The 19,744-nt window shown below is 29.5% G+C and overlaps 4 protein-coding genes across 4 annotated transcripts; 2 read left to right on the top strand and 2 right to left on the bottom strand.

Annotated features, from left to right (window-relative positions):
* The first annotated feature begins 4,264 nt into the window (after positions 1-4,264).
* On the top strand, positions 4,265-9,012 carry LOC127063457 (mu-type opioid receptor). The gene is made up of 9 exons (XM_050993284.1): positions 4,265-4,382; positions 4,623-4,854; positions 4,928-5,036; positions 5,171-5,400; positions 5,986-6,178; positions 7,105-7,266; positions 7,339-7,504; positions 8,048-8,196; positions 8,636-9,012. Exons 3-9 carry the CDS (start codon positions 4,930-4,932, stop codon positions 8,841-8,843), a joined length of 1,215 nt encoding a protein of 404 aa, XP_050849241.1. The 5' UTR covers positions 4,265-4,382; positions 4,623-4,854; positions 4,928-4,929; the 3' UTR covers positions 8,844-9,012.
* A 259-nt stretch (positions 9,013-9,271) lies between these two features.
* On the bottom strand, positions 9,272-12,624 carry LOC127063209 (sodium channel protein Nach-like; the record flags this gene model as incomplete). The annotated part of the gene is made up of 12 exons (XM_050992636.1): positions 12,524-12,624; positions 12,319-12,449; positions 12,070-12,257; positions 11,671-11,821; positions 11,452-11,597; positions 11,281-11,371; positions 10,893-11,156; positions 10,448-10,547; positions 10,308-10,364; positions 10,024-10,153; positions 9,799-9,905; positions 9,272-9,576 (listed from the first exon to the last, which is right to left on the bottom strand). Coding segments are annotated over exons 1-12 (1,704 nt in total), but the record flags the coding sequence as incomplete, so codon positions are not given.
* Positions 12,625-13,859: 1,235 nt separating this feature from the next.
* Positions 13,860-16,166, top strand: LOC127063271 (mitochondrial-processing peptidase subunit beta). The gene is made up of 7 exons (XM_050992812.1): positions 13,860-14,007; positions 14,344-14,562; positions 14,690-15,075; positions 15,137-15,330; positions 15,420-15,589; positions 15,663-15,917; positions 15,985-16,166. The coding sequence occupies exons 1-7, from the start codon at positions 13,939-13,941 to the stop codon at positions 16,123-16,125; spliced, it is 1,434 nt and encodes a 477-aa protein (XP_050848769.1). The 5' UTR covers positions 13,860-13,938; the 3' UTR covers positions 16,126-16,166.
* Positions 16,167-16,683: 517 nt separating this feature from the next.
* Positions 16,684-19,527, bottom strand: LOC127063275 (MOB kinase activator-like 3). The gene is made up of 6 exons (XM_050992824.1): positions 19,203-19,527; positions 18,333-19,098; positions 18,065-18,215; positions 17,752-17,979; positions 17,545-17,660; positions 16,684-17,425 (listed from the first exon to the last, which is right to left on the bottom strand). Exons 2-6 carry the CDS (start codon positions 18,375-18,377, stop codon positions 17,258-17,260), a joined length of 708 nt encoding a protein of 235 aa, XP_050848781.1. The 5' UTR covers positions 18,378-19,098; positions 19,203-19,527; the 3' UTR covers positions 16,684-17,257.
* Between the last annotated feature and the right edge of the window lie 217 nt (positions 19,528-19,744).

Raw genomic sequence — 19,744 nt, 5'->3', positions numbered from 1 at the left:
AAAAGGAGATAAAAGATCGATAATATCTATAATTAATCGCACTATGTCAAAGAGGTATTAAAGTATCAGTTTGATAAACAAAATAGATGAGAGTGTCGACGATTTCTTTAATATTATTCTTGTCAACTTTATTCGAGACAATTTCGTGATCCTCCTCGTCATCTTGAAACTCCACTTTATTCTAACGGGAGACGAAGATGAATGCTCGTGGTGTGGCTCGTGAGGCCATTTCCTCGTCTCTGGAGTTGGATATCGATTATATATTAGGAAGACGTATGAAGTCCGTGCGTGACATACACTTGTCTACGATTCCTTCGTAAAAATCCGATACCTAACTTTTTTGTTCATGCGAAATAAGAAAAAAAAAGAAATAGATATTAAATTGATGAATTAAAGTTCATGAATTAATTAACTTTTTTAAAATATGTTTGAACGAGTGCCACTGATGATCAGGTACTTAATTGAATTACTATTAACTAATTTAATATAATTATCTACTTGTTTTTAATGATCGATATTTAATTAAACAATCACGTAAGCTTTTTGTATCAGTAGATATATAAATATGTATTTTTATGTTTTTTGTTATAAATATAGATATGTACCTACGTCAATTTTGGTCAAAATGAAAAATAATTATTTGATAAAATGAAATAACGGTCACCGTGTCAATTACGCGACCTTAAATTGACTATAAGCGCCAAGTAATTATATTACAACAACGTGTTCCATGATATTACGTGCTTCGAGCTCGTTAGGTGTAAATGATATCGCCTTGATTGACTCATTGGTTAAGATCGGTTACATCGGCTTATATTTCAAGTTGTTATAATAATTCTTCTAATTTTACATTTCATCAAATATGTCAAGGTAAGTTCATCTAAAAATACAATAAATTTGTAGTAAAAAAAATAATGAGAAATCATAAAGTATGAAACAGGAGATATTTTTTCATATTCTTATCTTATCTATCTTCCCGATCTCTCTTTGTTCATCCAATATTTTATTCCATCAGTTTTCATGGATTTACCTACTTAAATATAAAAATATTACTAATACAATATTACTCCAATACAATTACTCCAACAAAATTATTCCAATACTCCAAAACATTTCTAAAGATACTAATTTCACGAATAGAAAATAATCACTAATACGATTTTATATCCTCCAAAAGACCTATTTCCAAATGTATGCTTTTTATACTTTACTAAAATATCACCATTAAGATCGTATATCTAGAATATATATATAAGAACTATATTTTTTTATTGAATATTCTTATAACCGAAACTGAAACGTTGTTAAAATACTAATAACTATTATCAAGAACTTATATCTCTCGTACTAACCACTATACAGATATTAAATTTCAATGTTAATATTCCTTACGTTACCTACAGCATTAACGTTACCCGACGTAAAACGAAGAGAAGGATACTGGGTCGATCTTAGTACATAATGGCATGGTTTGGGCAAAAGACAAAAGTTAGTAATGTTTCGATAACGGCTTGACATCAGCTACAAGAATATATAATAAAGAATATAAGGTTCTATTAAAAAATTTATACGTGATCTTTACAAAACTCTCCTAAATCATCGCAAAGTTAAATAATTATCATCACGATGTGTTCTCCTTGACAGCATACACCATTTATCCGAAACATTTTTTGTATTTTTAATACAAGGAAATAATTACATGCATATATTAAAATCAGACATACTGTATAAGTTTGTCTGACTTATCGCAAGATATCTAAGTATACATTCTCTTCTTTCGAGCAAATTTAAAAAAATAATACACGGTAATGGAAATCATTTGGAACAACTAATAAATACTACAAGTTCTATAGCTAACACAGGATAGGTGTGCTGGTCAAGGAGATAGCTATGTACGTAAGTACTTTAGAGAAACGCGATATAACGGATGTGCGTTTCACTGACTCCCTTACGTGTGTTTGTTTCTTGGTAAGATCCCAAGATCGATGGTCTACTCGATTGGTCTGCCGTCGACTCGTGGCCGATCTTTGGAACCATTGGGAACCATCGTCTTCATATATTCCCCTTATGTCAGCAGGAGCAGTCTCGAGAGAATTGCGAGAGATAAAAAAAGAAGGTTACACGAGTTTTCCAAGATGCCGGACAAAGAACGGGGTTGGCTATTGATACGATGACGGTGACGTTGGCAGCTCTTTCGAAATAAGACTATACAACCACATCTGCGCGCGGAAGCCCATACATGTGCATAAACATGCACATACATGGACAAGTTTTCAGGAAACAATGGATTCTATTTTTAGATGTCTTACCTCGATCACATTTGATTTTTGGCTAATACACCTTTGAAGAATACTGCCTCTGAAAGAGGAATAAAGAAACGACTACGTAAAAGAGGATAGATAGATATTGAAAAATTTTAACTCGATAGACGTTTTGTACCTTTAATTAAACCCTCGATTGGAATCAATCGATTTTGCGATTTATTTTGAATGCGAACAAAAGAACAATTATCTGGCTTGAATTAAATCTGATATGTTCGATCATTTTCCAAAAGTTTTTTTTAATATTTTTTAAAATATTGAATGATATGAAAGAAAGAAAAAAATGTGTCGGTTTATAATTGCTTGGAAAAAGTTTGAATTAACATCGAAGTATTTTTTATCACATATATATATATATAGTTGGAACTTAGTTCCAACTTAATCAAAATACATTAATTATGTATTTAGTGATGTTTCTCTAGAACTCAAATTTTTACTACTCAAATTATTAGAAACTATTAATACTTATTCGACGAATAAAACGTAGAGAACAATAAGCCAAGTTTTATGGTAAGCTGTGCGAACTTATGAAACAATTTTAAGTTCAAAATTATAATTAAACGCGTTAATGATAATTACACACGGAGCTCCGACTTTATTAGCACGTAGCTGATACTTGCGTTCTCCTATTAAATTGAACTCGGTAAAGACAATTGTAGCAATAAATATTTGACAAAAAAATATATATATATGGAAAACAATAAAGTCGATTCTGAAGATGAAAAATAAATTCTTATTTTTTTGCATTCTACTTTCATTTTTAACAAAATTCATGCTATAAAATATTGATGAAATCTCGTAATAACGTATGAAAGTGAAAGTGAGAGAGAATGCGTGCGTGCGTATTTGTGTGTTAAGAAGTATCGAATTCGTAAAAACTTTTAACAGAATCAATTTATGATAGAACGAGAACTTTGAAGGTGTCTATGGTGAAAACGATCGATAACGGTTATCGTAGTTGTTTCCATGGTTACATCAAAGCTCGTTCATTAATGCTCAAGTACGATTATACAGTCACCTTTTACCTTATCGATGATTCATCTCTAAATGGAATCAATTAAATGACATTTGTTCACTACCTGGATCCTATGTAACATCTTTGCGAGATTTTAACGATGTTTGATTTCTTGTCTCGTTTCTAATCGCGACTTTAATTAACGAAATTTATTTCATTTGATTTTTTCAAATACAATGTTGATTTCTTTGTTTAGTTGATAATAGGATTAATACATGCTATTATTCTAGACTATTCTAACGATACAATTATAAATCGTTATTATCATTTACAATACTGATAACATAATAATAATAATAATAATAATAATAATAATAATAATAATAATTTATGCTAGGCATCTTTATTAAATGATAATTTTAATGAATATCTCGTAAAAATAAACACGCTCAGGAATATTTCATTCCATTTTGGATCCAATAATTATTGGATAGTGAAGGACGTACGTAATTTCTTTTTTTTTATTTCGAATTTCGAATATTACGTAAATATCAGAACTTTATAAATTTTACGAGGAAAACGTTTCCGTGCCGAATTTCATCACAAGCGAACGAATGAAATTTGAAGTGGTCGAACAACAGAGTAAATAAATTGAATAAGCCGCGACGAAAGGCTCGGAAAAAATAAATATTTGATTTAGCTAACGGGTAGATAGGTAGGTAGGTAGGTAGGTAGGTAGGTAGGTAGGTAGGTAGGTAGGTAGGTAGAGATAGATAGGTAATACTCGTTTTTTATGCCAATCAGATATATGCGTGAATATCGATTCTACGTTCGCGATATTTGCTTACATATTATCGTCTGTTATCTGACAACCCCTCCGAATAATTTCAGTATATCTATTTCTGTCGATCATCAGTCTCATTGTTCACAAGAAACGTCCCATGGAAGTTCGTTCAATAGGTTGTACATATTTACGTCTTTCCGATACGTAACTCTCGTTTACTACTGCAAACGTTTCATCGTTCTTCATGAGTATTCGAGTATCTTTACGTGTTCGAATCGAAAACGTCATCGGTGAAGAACATCGCCATTGCTCTATTCTATAGGTAACGACTAACGACACATTACAATCCATATTTTGCATCGAAGTAGACGATATCGTAAAATATCGACATATCATTTGTTAGATAAATAAAATTTAAAAACAAACAATAACAATAGATAATATTCAATAACAATATGTGAAGAAAATCAAAACAAGTGAATAATTAATTAATTTCTTTCAATTGGAATAAGTAAAACAATTCAATCATTAAATACGTGACTAACTACTATAAATTTCACAGATGCTCCTGCTATTGACTGCCATCTTGAAATGAGCGAACTTATGGATTAATTCTTAATTCCGACGTGCGACGAATTAGTTTGAAAGAGAAAGAGAGAGAGAGAGAGACAAAGGGAGAGAAATTATTTTCAGCAGTATTTCATCGTGAACGAGTTTTTTCATTTTTCCAGAAGCGTTCTTAGGTCCTGTCAGCCATCGATTCATTCTTCGTTCGAACAGTTTTGATTGTGAGTGTAAGGTAAATTGGAGATCTCAAATGTTCAACCTATATCTTGCTACCTATACGATTTACTTTACTTTTTATAGAAATGGGTCGAGCTTTTCTGCATTACGAACCAAATTTTGAATCTCATTGGTTAATTATGAAACCTATTTATCGCAATTTTTCAGAGGATATGCGTACACTTTGCAAAAGGTGATTACATATTTTACTTATCAATACATATAAAGAAAAAACAATTCTTAAATTTTCTTAATTATAAGAAATATAGTTTTTTATAATTAAAATTAAAAAATTTAGAACTAATGAAATTTACAAATTATCCATAGAGATCATAACTTCGACATCCATTTCTTTTCATTAAAATCATCGAGAAATGCGACCGATAGTAAATTATCAAATAGCAGTTTGTGGGTCGGTCAGCCAACAATGATAAGTATAATAATATACAGCATCGTTACACCGATAATTTCCACTCTTGGAATAATTGGTAACATTCTCATTCTTGTGGTTATCTTAAAACGATGTCTGAAGACGTCCACTTATACGTATCTGGCAGGTCAGAAAATAATTTATTTTTCCTCGCTATATATGTAAGGCTCTTAACAACGATTCTCGCCAGATTGATATCGAGATTGTACAATAAAGAAGAACGACAAAGAGGAATTAGGAAAAGAAAAGAATAATTTTTTTAATGAATTTTATATTATTACTTGGAAAAAATGCCTATGCATCAATATATTTCGCACTTGCATTATCACTTTATTTTGAAATTATCGAGAATCGTTTTACTATATCAAAAAATAAATTAATTTAATAAAATAAATTTTTTTATAGCAAACAGTAATATTTTTAATAATGCATATATAAAATGTATAATTTTAAATACCTCAAAATAATATAAGATCAATTTATGCTAGTCGTACAATAAAATAGCTTCATTTGAACATTTGAGCATTTATAGATATTCTTATCGAACATCCGATACTTCAAACAACTTACTAAAAGAAATTCATTCGATATAGTACATAGTAATAATAAAAAATATAATAACGATATCAATCTGGGAATTCGTGAGCGTTCGCATGCAACTATTTTCGAACATTTTGACCTATCGATTATGGGAAACGAACGAAATTGGCAGTCTTAGCTGGTGCTGATCTCGTAACGTGCACTCTCCTTCTATTCTCTGGCCTGGCAAGAGGAATTTTCTGGTGCAAACCAGGTTGGCTCGAGTTCGATGCCTTCGTGCATCTTCCACTTGGCTCAATTTCATCCAATATCACCGTATGGGCTACCGTGTGCGTCACCATCGATAGACTTGCGATGGTTTGTAGGTAGGTAGAGTGTAAATGTACAATGTACGTGTATCTGTGTATATATGAGAGAGATAGAGTGAAAGAGAGAGAGAGAGAGAGAGAGGAGAGGCTAATACTTGCCTTAAGCAAATAAAACAGATTTCTGAAATTAATATCAATTCTATCGATCATGATATCGATTTAGATATTCTAAACTCTAGAGATGAATCTTACCGCATAAACCTGTGAGATAAAATGACATTATTTACTCATTAGTAATTAATGATCACTTCATAAATGAAACATAGTTTCAGGATAATTTTCCCGAAAAATTATTAAGTTCATTGATCTCTTTTTAAATAAATGTTAAATTTTTGTTCATTTATCAAAAAGATAAGAATAGAATATACAATATAATAACGTTGTTGATACATAGATATTTACAAAAGAGATGTATTGATATAAGAACATTGCGAAAAGATAACTGTATGTAATTTTAGCACTTGAGCTCTTGTTGCTCTTAATCTTGTCGACGTGACGGTTCAGCTTGTACCGACTCGTTCTATGCTCCTTCACGTTCTCGGGTTTGCCAGCCAGTAAAAGATGCAATAAAGTCCAGGTCAATAAAACTTTCCCGCACTCACACACCAGAAGAACTGTATATTTATTTAAATAACTGTATGTGTGCGTATTATCGCTGAACACCAACAATAAATAATTATGCAAGATATTCTTATATAGTAGAAATTAGTTTGAGTGAGTAATGAGTTTAATCGTATTCATGATAATAAATAAAGTTCGTTCGATTAGTTTGATAAAAATGAACAAAGAAAAAAATCTTAAAAACCATTATTTGACTTCTTTTCCCTCTTTTTTCTTTTCCAACGAGGAAAAAGTTACATATTTATTTGCAAGATTATATACGAGAAAGTTTAACGAGTTAAACTCTTTTGTTTTACCCTTAGCCAGCCAAGTTGCAAAACTCCGAAGTTCTGCAGTCAGCACATCGCCCGAAGGATGATGATCGTTTCAACCTTCTTTACTATCATCATCAACGTCCCTTACTGTTTCATGTATAAGTATAACGCGCGTGGCGACTTAATGACGACACAATTTTTTCATTCGTGGTAAGTTTCATATCTTGTCTACACAACGAATATGAAAAAAAAAAAAAAAATATGCAAAACATGTCATTGCAGGTTGTATAAACTTCAGAATTGGCTTCAACTGATGATCTTTGGACTTTTACCAGCCATATTCTTGTTCATCGCCAATAGCATTATGTGCTTCAACATGATGAAAATGCTCAACCAGCGGAAAGAATTGTTGAAACGATGTAACGCCAGAGAATGTAATCAGTTGAGGGTATGTCAACCTGATATTTTCTCATGATTTTAATCGTTAGGAAGGAATAAGAAAATGGATTATAAGCAAACAAAATAGAAAAATAGGAGAAATATAGTATACAGAAATATAAAGTTTGAAAGTTAGACAATTTATAAGTATAATAATAACGCTTTCAAATATTATATGGTATATCAGTTATAATCATAAATATGCATATTATTTTGAACGTGAAATATCATTTGAAAAATATAATTCTTTAAAAACGAGCAGTGAGATTATTTATTTATTTTTTTTATTTATTCAAGTAACTATAACTTTACCAAGTTTCAATATTTTTCAAAGACCTTTCAGATACATATGTATTTGACTTTAAATAAAACGGAAAACATTATCCCGTTATATGAAATGACACGAAATAACAAACGTTACTACACAATATGTGCGTATAACGTAAGAGAAAGAGAGAAAAAGAGGAAGATATGTCCGAAAGAAAATAAAGACAAAAGCTTTAGCTGGAAGTTCTTTTATCGACTTTTATCGTAATGCTTTCTTGTTTCTTAGGATCAAACGAGATTGACCGTAATGCTGGTAGGCATCGCATTCGTTTTCGTCGTGGGCGAAGTTCCAACACACTTGGCGTCACGTCGCAGCGCAATTTCTCTTTTATATGATGGAGATCTGACCATCGTCCACGAAGTTTTTCTCGAAAGGTGACGACTCAATCTTCGAACCTTTTCGATTCCTATTACATGAGATAAATAGATACCAAAAGTAGAACATAAATATTTCGAAAATAAATAGGAGATGCTTTTTCGCTGTCCACGTTTATTCACAACGATGTTTAGTTGATCCATATTTGTTCTAAAATCGTTAGACTGAAAAATCGATAAACGATACTAAATCGATAAACATGAAATAAATTTTTAGAACGAAATCAGATAAATAGATTTCACCATCTTGATTTTCTTTTAACGTTAACAAATGAATATAATTCATTAATAGAATTCGTAGGAAAAATAGACGATTTTTTTTTTAATAAGGCGAGTAAAAGATCGATCTGTCTGACAAAAATGAATTAATAATTGTTGAAGATTTTTTCTTTCTTTAATAGTTTAATAAATTTAATAACATCGTACTTTTTCTTCACAGATTTCGTATCTACGCGACCCTCCTTAGTGCCATCTCCAGCTCATTCAATTTCGTGCTCTATTCCCTCTTGAGTCCACATTTTCTCTCACATTTAAAACAAGTCCTCTATAGAAAGTCCATGATACGGGAGGGTAACACAATGAGGATAAATGCGATCGTTTCAGGAAGCCAATTAATGAACGTATCATACTGTAATTTGTTTTCTTAATTTTTGATTCAATTATATATTTGTGTATGTGCACGTAAATATTTTATAAAATTGGAAACGATATTTCGTCGAAAATAAAGCTTATGATTACTTCATCATCGTAGTAATTTGATTCTTTTGTAAGAATCCTTCATTCCTTACTACTTGAATTAAACTGTGATTTTTTGCAAATAAGTTTGTCGTTAAAATTTCGGACATTTAAATCATATTCTTTTTTACTGTTATTCTACTTGCAATGAAAGTCCTTAAACAATCTGTTCAATTCTTTCTCTTTTTGAAAGAAAAATACATCAAAAAGTTAACAAAAAATTATAGATACAATTTATGTAAGATTACGAAAAATTATTTTTGTCTCTTACAGTACGAAATTCGATTTAATCGTAATATCGTTGAAATTTTATTTTCCTTAGAAGGACATTACTATTATTATTAATAGTAGTAATACTACTATTGTCATTGTAATTTTTCTCTTGTCGACGAAGAAGCTTTCGATTTGCAACGACGTAAATCGGTCTCTCGTTATAATTCATTCCGCGTTGACCATTAAATTTCTTCCATTTGGAGTCCTTCAATGGAGTCGACACAAAGAGTTCGGAGGCAGCCGGAAAGTTTCTCTTCGCTGATGTTGATCCTTTACGAAGATAGAAAAACTCGCGGACAATGTAATAAAGTAATTCGACCAAACTTATGACCGAACCACCGAGACAAAGTCCGAAGATACCACCGAAGGATGCTGAAAAAAAGAAAGAAAGAAAGAAAATATCATCGAATAAAAGAAATATTTCTCTTTATTCCTTATTGTTTCATTAAAAAATAAAATGTTATTTAATAGTAAAAGTTTCATTACGTTTACACAATATCATTAAAATTTTAATGTATATATTTTATAAAATACAAATTAATTTACAAATAAACACTGGAATAAATTGTATTAGATTTTATTTTTATTACTCACCGAGAAGGCTGTCCCAGCTCATAATATTCTGTTTACGATATTCGATGTAAGAGATATCGCGAAAGTAAACGTAAATGAAGGAAGCGTTTTTGTTATCCAAATCGCGACTGTAAGCAAATAAGACAAATAAAAAAAAAAAGAGAGCGTGAAATTGTACAATCGTCGATCTTACAATTGTAAGAAAACGATGCAAGCAACAAGGAAGTAATTCGATGTCATTCTTACGTTATTTCAGAATTGTATCCAACATCTTCAATGGCTATACTCTCCGATACGACATCGTAAAACGTATCAGAGCATTGTGGCAAGCAATTGCATTCGTTCTCGAACGACGTTTCATATGTTGAGACAATTCCTATAATCGCAAAGAAATATCGTTTATAGCTGTTCAATGATTGTCCCTTCACATTGAACGAAGTTTAATTCTAATAAATTTAAATCCAATTGCTATTCTCAAAAAAGAAAAAGATCTGTTTCTATTTATCTATTTATTTTTCTTGTTTCCTTACTTCGATGATTCAAAATGCAATCTACGTCCGTCAGAAAGCAAGTCCTACTGTTTTCATCTGAAATAGAAAAAAAAAATGAAAATGAAGAAGAAAGAAAATCAGAAAATTTTGTTAAGGCAATAATCGATCGTTATATTTACTCGGATAATAAAATGGCAGGCAACCGCAATATTTATGCACGCGCATATAGATGCAGTTCGAGACGCAAGATTGAAAGCTATAATTACTGTTACCCCTCACCTAGAACAGATTTATCTAAGATATCGTACACGTATGTATAACCCTTGATACATGCATATCAAATTAGTCGTCTTGACGAATACATTAGTAGTGATAGAAAGTAAAATTTTTTATATCTGCATTATTTTATATTTGCATGTTATCTATTACAAAAATTTCACAAAATTTTACTGATAAATGGCGCTCGCAAACACCAACTTTATCAATGAAATATAGAATAATATCTTAGACATTCAATATAAATATAAATCATTACGAGTTAGTATAAATTATTTTTGCGATATCTTACAATCAAGATTCATTATTCAAAGTAACTGACACTTTTTCTAATTATACAGTACAAACCTCGTCTTGGAAGAGACACATGCGCCTTTTTAAAGGAAGCTGTCGTAAATCTTGTGAGCTTTCCGTCGTCGTACCGGAAATACCGATCCCCATGACGTGTCCTGGCAATACGCTCATCGAATGAATCCCGATATCCGGATAATCCTTTGGATCGTGGATTAATACGGTAGCACCTGCGAAAGGTCTATTAGAACTCTTGTAATGTTCACCTTCAACATTCAAAGCCACTGCTAGACCTACATCACGTCCTGATCCAGGAGCTTTCTAAATTCATAATATTTCTATTTTTAATAGTTAGTGCTTTACATTTTACACGCGTGTAGAATTGTTACAGTATTTCTGATTTTTTATTTTGTCTACAAATAAATTCAAATCGTTCAAATTTTACCTGAATTTGTCCAATTCCTGGTAATTCCTCTGATGGTATGTCCGAACGATCGTTCTCTTCCGATGAATTTTTTAAGTCGTAATTATCGTATCTATCAATGAATGTAACAAATAATTATCATTAGTGATTCTTTTTAACAAATTACTATATCAAAAATAATTTTGCCGATACCCATATGGTCGGTCCAAATTGAAATGATAATTAAAGGCACAACAGTAGCCTTCTCTGGATTTAACGGCTTTGAAAATATCACTACAATTAAATTTTTGTCCTAGCCAAGCGCATCTCAATAACATCGTTTTACAGGGTTGCATCAACTGTAACGACGAAACAAAAAACAATTATTTTGAATATCCTCTTTAAAGGAATATATTTTTGATCAATTAGTACCTCGTACATGAGCCTGTCAACTGTAAATCCGAGAACTTCAAGTGCTCGTGTTGCTGTTAAATTGTCCACATCAGTTTTATCGGGACGCGTCAGTTTCATCAACGAAACAAAAAACTTTTCGCTTTGACTGTGGTTTATACCGTTTCTAGATCTATCGATTTAATAAAAGCACAAATGTCACGTTGCAAACCATCATAAAATAAATAAAAATAACGGTGAATTCTATCGGGAAAAATTTACTTTTTACTTTAAAAATAATTCTCACTTAGTTTTTACAAGACTCTTGTTTTCTTATAAAACGAATATTTTCAATCGATTTGATTATTCACAAATTTGTAAACTCCGATAAAAATTCCACGCTAAAATGATAGAAATTTCACATAAATAGATTTCTCTTACAAAATATTTCCAAAGATTTTTGCATGAGGATTGTAAACTTTATTATTGTTACAAATCGTGACACCGGGAAAATATATGTTCCATATAGGGTTGGTTGTACTTATGGCAGTAGCTGTTGGATTTTCGTCAAAATTATGCCAAAGTCTCATCATCAGGATGATGCAAAAAATGATGCTCATTATGCAAACCTACGGAGGATAAAGTAGATTTTATATCTACAATAACTTTTAAGTCAGATAAATTTCTTACCAAGAACCAAAGCATGCTCTCAATTATCGTTGACTGATGAACCGTCAAGTAACGGAATCCGTGCAGTGTTGTGTTCTTGCAATAGATCTTTATTTTTTCTCTTAAACACTGAGAAATCGCTTTTCTCCTTCCTACAACGTTTTTTGTTTATAAAGTATCTGCATGATCATGATATAAAAATTTAATTTTATTCAATTTTACTTACTACGAGATATACTACAAAAACTATGAACTCTCATTATTATTTAAATCAAATTTCCAAGTTTACGCTAAAGTTACGAAGAAATGAATTTGAAGAAAGCGAAGAAGATTCAAAGCTAAAAGCGAACTGACCATGAGTTTTCTCACTTTGCATTGTCATTTTTGCAAATACCATAATCGATATTTCCTTGTCAATATTACATTTTCTTTCTAATCTTCTTAAGTGCATACGACGAAATTGCACGGTTGAATTATAAGCCTCTATTTCTCATAATCTCACTAGCTTGTGGTAATATCCGTCGATATGTGGTAAACATTGGAGTTACGCATTACGAGCTGTTGTCGAGTACTCTATAGATGAGATTAAAAGTTTGTGACCTGCATTGTGCTACTTTGAATGTATATACATATAAAATAATAAAGTTAAATATTTTATGAAATTGTCCTTTGAAACGTGTAATAAGTTTCTTAGTATAACTTTTCTTCGAAGAATTCTAAACAAATACAATGGAAACTTAGAACTATTTTTACTCTCTTTTAAGCATGATAAAGGGTATGTAAAAAGTTCTTCGTGTTCCCGACATAGTGAAGAATATAATGCTTATCGAGATTTTCTAAATAATTGTTATTTTTTATTTCATCATATTTAATTATTTTAATTATTCATTTATCATAAATAATTAAAATGATTAACGATATTGTAAGGGCTTTGAAACATTGCCTTACTGACGTGATATGACAGAAAATCATAATAAAATTTATATATCGAGCAAATACATTACATATTTAAAGTTAATTTAAGTAATATAAAGTATACTTTAAAACCTTCGCGTACATAAAAAAAAACTCTTTTTATGACGCCTTCAAAATCAAATTAATCAGTAGATATATATTTTGTCTATTTCACATAAATTATACAAGTAAATTTTAATTTTAATTTTATTATTAAAAATATGAACTTTCGTCTTATAGTTTTTGTAATTAATGCTTTTAAATAGAAATGTTCTTTATAAACTTTCCTCCATTTTTCATTTTTTATATACCACTTTAATTCCCGCCAGTCCCTATCTCACATGTGCGAGTATTAAAACGAAGTTAGTTGCAGAAAACAGAATCCTAGAGTTATCGAGAACATTTCTTTAAAGCTATAGTTATTTATAATCTTGACAATAAATGTCTAATGAATAGTAATTAATTACCGAGTAAAATTTTACCTTGCAATTATTTATTAGCTAATAACTGTATATTAAACAATTCATCAAAATTGAATTTAACAGTGAAACTTAATTATTAGACAAATAATAGTGACTTTATCGAAAGGTACAGAAATCATTTAGGGAAATTTTATTTTTATCAAAGAAAGTTGGTCACTTGTATTGCTTACTAGTTTCCTTAAGGAATACGGATTACATTATAAAAATGGCGACTCGTCTATTAAAAATTGGTTCTGCTCTGCGAAATTATTCTGATAAAACGAATCTTGTTAGGGTAAGAAACATGACACTTCTATTATCTATATAATATTAATTTGTTTGTATAAAATATTATAAATTATTGCGATACGATTCGTTATAAATGAATTGTAAATGATGACAAAACGTTGCTCTACTATTCCAATCACCTTACGTAATAAGAATAAAGTAATTAAAAATATATCTTTTGTCCGTATATAAATGTATATGGAAATTAATATTCCTAGATTATATTATAACAGTCTTAATTATTTCTTAAATTGTTACATATTTATAAATTAAGAATTGACAACTAACTTTATCAGAAGTGACAGTTCTTTTCCTTTTTTCTATGACTTCCTTTTCTTTATAGATTCCAAAACAATGGAGATCCACTGCTGTTTCTTTAAAAGAGATACTTATCAATCAACCAGCAACCAGGGTTTCAACATTAAACAATGGTATGAAAATTGCTACTGAAGACAGTGGTGCACCAACAGCTACTGTTGGACTGTGGATAGATTCTGGAAGTCGATTTGAAGATGATAAAAATAATGGTGTTGCACACTTCATGGAACACATGGCCTTTAAAGTAAATTTATTAACTTCTATGTCCTTTGCGAAATATATATATACATATGTGTGTGTGTATATATATATATATTTAGCTTCATTCAGTACAATTAATAAAATAAATTAAAATTTTTTTCCTAAAACAGGGAACCAAAAAACGCTCACAAACTGATCTAGAATTAGAAATTGAGAACATGGGTGCTCACCTTAATGCATATACGAGTCGTGAACAAACTGTATTTTATGCTAAATGTCTTTCACAAGATGTTCCAAAGGCAGTTGAAATTCTTAGTGATATCATACAAAATTCAAAACTTGGTGAAAGTGAAATTGAAAGAGAACGTGGTGTTATTTTAAGAGAAATGCAGGAAGTTGAAACAAATCTTCAAGAGGTTGTATTTGATCATTTACATGCTACAGCATACCAAGGCACTTCACTTGGAAGGACGATACTTGGGCCTACTAAGAATATTAAATGTATTACAAGAGATGATTTGGTTTCATATGTAAAAACTCATTATGGCCCAGCAAGGTAATTCACAATTACCTTGATATCTAATATGAATTACAATTTACTTTTTTGTTTCTTACAGATTTGTTTTAGCTGGTGCTGGTGGTGTAGAGCATGAACAATTGGTAGAATTAGCAAATCAATATTTTAGTGGAATGTGTCAACCACAGTATAATGAAATTCCACCTTATGAACTTCCCTGCAGATATACTGGATCAGAAATAAGAGTTCGTGATGATAGTATTCCACTAGCACATATTGCTATAGCAGTTGAAGGTTTAGAAGAATACTAATATACATATATATATATATATATATATAAATGTGCTGTCACTAACATGAATATCGTTTATTGTCTGTTTTAGGTGTAGGTTGGGCTGATCCAGATAACATTCCTCTTATGGTTGCTAATACTCTTATGGGAGCATGGGATCGCAGTCAAGGAGGTGGAGTAAATAATGCTAGCAATCTAGCTAAAGAAAGTGCAGAAGATGGATTATGTCATAGTTATCAAAGTTTTAATACTTGTTATAAGGTAATATTTATTGTAATAGAATTAAATATTTGTCTATTTTAGTGTTCTATCATTTTTATTATATAAATTCTAGGATACTGGACTTTGGGGTATTTATTTCGTTTGCGATCCAATGCTATGCGAAGAATTTACATGGAGTCTTCAAAGAGAATGGATGCGGTTATGTACATCTGTTACAGAAAAAGAAGTAACACGTGCAAAAAATATTCTTAAAACAAATATGCTATTACAACTTGATGGAACCACTGCGATCTGTGAAGATATTGGTCGTCAAATACTTTGTTATAATCGACGCATTCCATTACATGAACTTGAAATGAGGATAGAAGTATGTATATAATACAAATGTATTAAAAAATATCAAGAATTTTATTATGATAATATATTTATTTCAGAGTGTCACTGCCAAAACTATTCACGAAGTTGGAATGAAATATATTTATGATAATTGTCCAGCAATTGCTGCAGTTGGTCCAGTAGAAAACTTACCAGATTACAATGCTATTCGCTCTCGCATGTATTTGTTACGTGTGTAAAGTTGTTAATATGTAATAAAAAAGTCGCCATTTAAGATGTATTCTTTAGTTCAAATTTATTAACATAATTTATTTGCAATATGCAATAATCACCTATCTAAATATTGGAAGATTTTTAGATATTTGGCTTAACCGAAAATATGATATCTTTAAATTTTGTTTTTCATTATATTCTATAATACACTGTAATTTCATTCTCATTTGTCAACGAAATATAATGAAATAAAATCTCTGAAATAAATTAAGTGGAAAATATTAATTTAATATATATGATCTCACTTGCAGCAAAAACTAATAAACAAAATTACTGCTAAAAAGTATTTTGTTGATACTTGGCATGTTATTAGATACCTAATTATACAGGATATTGAAAAGAAAACTTAGGTCTTAAACAATATATGTCGAAAAATAAACTTTATCAAAGTTATAAATGATATTCAATTTTAATAATACAATTGACCATTTCCTTGATTTCATTGTACTCGGCGTGTGAATAAGGAATTAAAAGAAATTTTCTCGAACGTTTCTTATTACTATTTAAAAAAAAAAACGCTAATATAAATCTATAATAAATATCATTTATTTTTTAATTCATAAGTTTTTCTATAATTTCTTTTATAAATTAAGCATCACTTCATACTTTGCCAATACATTACAACACTATTTGTTGCTTTTAAATTCCTGTGATAGACATTTGCTTGTGTATTTATAAACCATTTAATAATATAATATCTCAAATGAATAAAATTATAAAAAATATAAAGCTATACATAAATAATCCAAAAAATATTTTATATAGTTTATAGGAATTTAATTTTTACTTACATATGATATTAAATACGATACACAGACAATATATATAATTAAAATATAAGACATACAAATATTTACAAAATTATTACATATAAAATTTAATTTCATAATATCAAGGATAATTTATTTATGACATCACTTCAATTATTACTAGGAGTTATAACACTCTTAATATTATGCATCATGAATATTAATTTAATTAATATACAATTAAATTTTTTGAGATTCATAAAAAAAAATGTGCACACATTTTTTCTTTTGTTCATATTCATTCATATTGGAGATTATATGTTTAGTCTACAGTATAATGTCCATATAACTATCTCGTATGATTATTTGATGGCACAGTTGCTTGTGTTGGTGAAGCTGTATCTTTGCAGACTTTAGCAGTCATTTCAGCTAATGGCTCTAATTCTTTTATATTTATTAACTCAAATTCTGTTACAAAATAGTAAAAATGTTTGTAGCATGTATTTACATGTGCTTCCTAAAATAATTATAAAAAATATTATAAGATGAATTTATTCAAAATATTTACATAAGAATATTATACTAGAATCCTGTTACATTATTAAGTTACAACAAGAATAGATATAATTTACTTACTGCTCCTATAGCTACTATACGATCAAAATGATGAATGTATACATGAACAAACACTCTGAAGAGACGAGTTAAAATTTTACGACATAATGGTACAAATGTTTTTGGAAATGGTACATCTGTAGTAAAAATGTAAAATATGTAAATAAAATAAATAACTGTTATGTTGTTCCTATATATTTATATAATAAAAGTATATAATTGACATACCTGTTGACACAGGAAATATAGTTTCATTATTTATTTGTACTTCTATCCAATCCATAAGAAGTGTAACATATTGAGGAGCAGGAAGAACAGTTGGCTTCTTATATTTTTCCCCATCTGCCCACAAATACTCAAAACGTGCTCCACCGCTCATTGTTGGACATGACGCAGAATCACAATATTCAGATATAGTACCATATATAAGATTTATTCTATTAAAGAAATCTACAACTAAATATAAAATAATTATTGATATATTATATGCAAGCCATTCATATTTTAATAACTGTTTAATAGAATAAGAATTTTCATATACCATGAACAGCAATCCAATCATTGAGATCCTCTTTTGGTGGTAATTTGACTACAGATCTTAAGTTTATTCCTGAATTAAGTGAAGCTTGAGCTTGTTTATGTAAAGAATAACGTAATGTTCCATGAGCAAATTTTTTCTTTGGTCTAAAAGTCTATAACAAATATTATATAAAATATTTCTACACAATTAATATGACTGATTCAATAAGAAAATTTGTTTTAGGTTATGCAAAATAATTTTAATACAAACCAAGATAGTTATAATTTACCTTTCCCTTTTGGAAAAATTCCATGAAACCACTTAAAGTAGTCATTATACAATATAAAGTCGTATGCGGTTTTTTGATTAGTTCAAAACTATCAGTGTAACCGACTATATAAATTAATCAAATGCATATACATGATGTACATCTTACAAGAGGTTATACATAGTATCTCTCATATTCGATATCACTGTGCTTATTACGATATACATTTAAATCTCACAATTCCACATATTTATACAATAAAGTAGACATGCATTTACATAAAAAAAAAAAGAATAGCGGTTAATATCTCATGCAAATTATATTGCCTATTATATACAACTTCGTCGCCGTTGATCATAAAAAGCAACTGATGTATATTTATATTATATTGTATTTAGTTTATTGAATACAAAGTAGTACTAAATTAAATAAGTGTTTACTTTCAGGTCTAATTAAGTAATATAATTGAGTAGATGATGTAAATATGTATTTATCAATAGGTATTGACTACTCTTGAATATAGTATATATTAATATCGTTAAAAGTTCATTGAATTAAATACAATAACACAAAAAATAAATTGTAATAAGGAAGATTACAATACTCGTATATGTATTTAAATAATAATTACTTATAGATTTGTACATACGCACAATATAATATCGATTATAACCAACTTTAAAATTACGCATTCGTCGCGGTAAATGTATAACCAATGATATGAGAGTCACTATATTCACATCATTGATGTGATGACGTCACATATAGAATAGATTGCATGCCATTGCTAAAAAATAAAACTTTATAATTTAGATGACAAAGAATAAATTATTCCATCATAAGATAAATTTTAATCTAATGAACAATTAACTTTACATGATAGAATATTACCTGTCAGTTAATAATTATTTGTCGTTCCGTTTACTTTCAAGGTTAGCAGGTTAGTACATATAACTTCAGGGAAATATCACAATTTTTATTAATTCAAAGATCTCTAAAAAAGGTATGGCGTACCACATTGGACAAAATCTGCTATGGAATGACCAATCATAAAATTTTGCAATATCGCGTTCACTTTTTAGATCCGATTGAATCTTTTTGAAAGTTTCATTTAGTGATATTTTATTGACGTATGTCGATAGAAATCTAATAGAAATTTTATTTTTTTGACGATACTAAATTCTAAATTAATTTTTGTTTAAGCTATATGACGATTGAAGTTTGACAAAGTATTAATTTTGACAATTAAATTTTTATGAAATTTTACAACTTTGGAACTATATCATCGTTCTTATCAACTTCCTTCGGCAAACGAATATAGGGAATATTTTTGAACAACAATTATAATAATTTGGATATTATATTTCACGGATTTCGCTATTTTTCCAAATTCTTTAGAATTTTATATTTCATTTAATACTAAATTGATATAT

Source organism: Vespula vulgaris, chromosome 4 (assembly GCF_905475345.1).
Source record: "Vespula vulgaris chromosome 4, iyVesVulg1.1, whole genome shotgun sequence".
Taxonomy (NCBI): Eukaryota; Metazoa; Arthropoda; class Insecta; order Hymenoptera; family Vespidae; genus Vespula; species Vespula vulgaris.
Note: the sequence above shows the minus strand (reverse complement) of the source record. Positions and strands in the feature narration are given on the sequence as shown.

Excerpts from the sequence above, each read along its gene's own strand:
- LOC127063457 (XM_050993284.1), top strand. The coding sequence starts at position 4,930 with ATGGGTCGAGCTTTTCTGCATTACGAACCAAATTTTGAATCTCATTGG. Across the intron at positions 7,267-7,338 it reads ACACAATTTTTTCATTCGTG|GTTGTATAAACTTCAGAATT; the intron begins GTAAGTTTCATA and ends ATGTCATTGCAG. Across the intron at positions 7,505-8,047 it reads GAGAATGTAATCAGTTGAGG|GATCAAACGAGATTGACCGT; the intron begins GTATGTCAACCT and ends CTTGTTTCTTAG.
- LOC127063271 (XM_050992812.1), top strand. The coding sequence starts at position 13,939 with ATGGCGACTCGTCTATTAAAAATTGGTTCTGCTCTGCGAAATTATTCT. Across the intron at positions 14,563-14,689 it reads TGGAACACATGGCCTTTAAA|GGAACCAAAAAACGCTCACA; the intron begins GTAAATTTATTA and ends TTCCTAAAACAG. Across the intron at positions 15,331-15,419 it reads TATTGCTATAGCAGTTGAAG|GTGTAGGTTGGGCTGATCCA; the intron begins GTTTAGAAGAAT and ends TGTCTGTTTTAG.
- LOC127063275 (XM_050992824.1), bottom strand. The coding sequence starts at position 18,377 with ATGACTACTTTAAGTGGTTTCATGGAATTTTTCCAAAAGGGAAAG. Across the intron at positions 18,216-18,332 it reads AATTTTTCCAAAAGGGAAAG|ACTTTTAGACCAAAGAAAAA; the intron begins GTAAATTATAAC and ends TATTTGTTATAG. Across the intron at positions 17,426-17,544 it reads GTATAGTAGCTATAGGAGCA|GAAGCACATGTAAATACATG; the intron begins GTAAGTAAATTA and ends TAATTATTTTAG.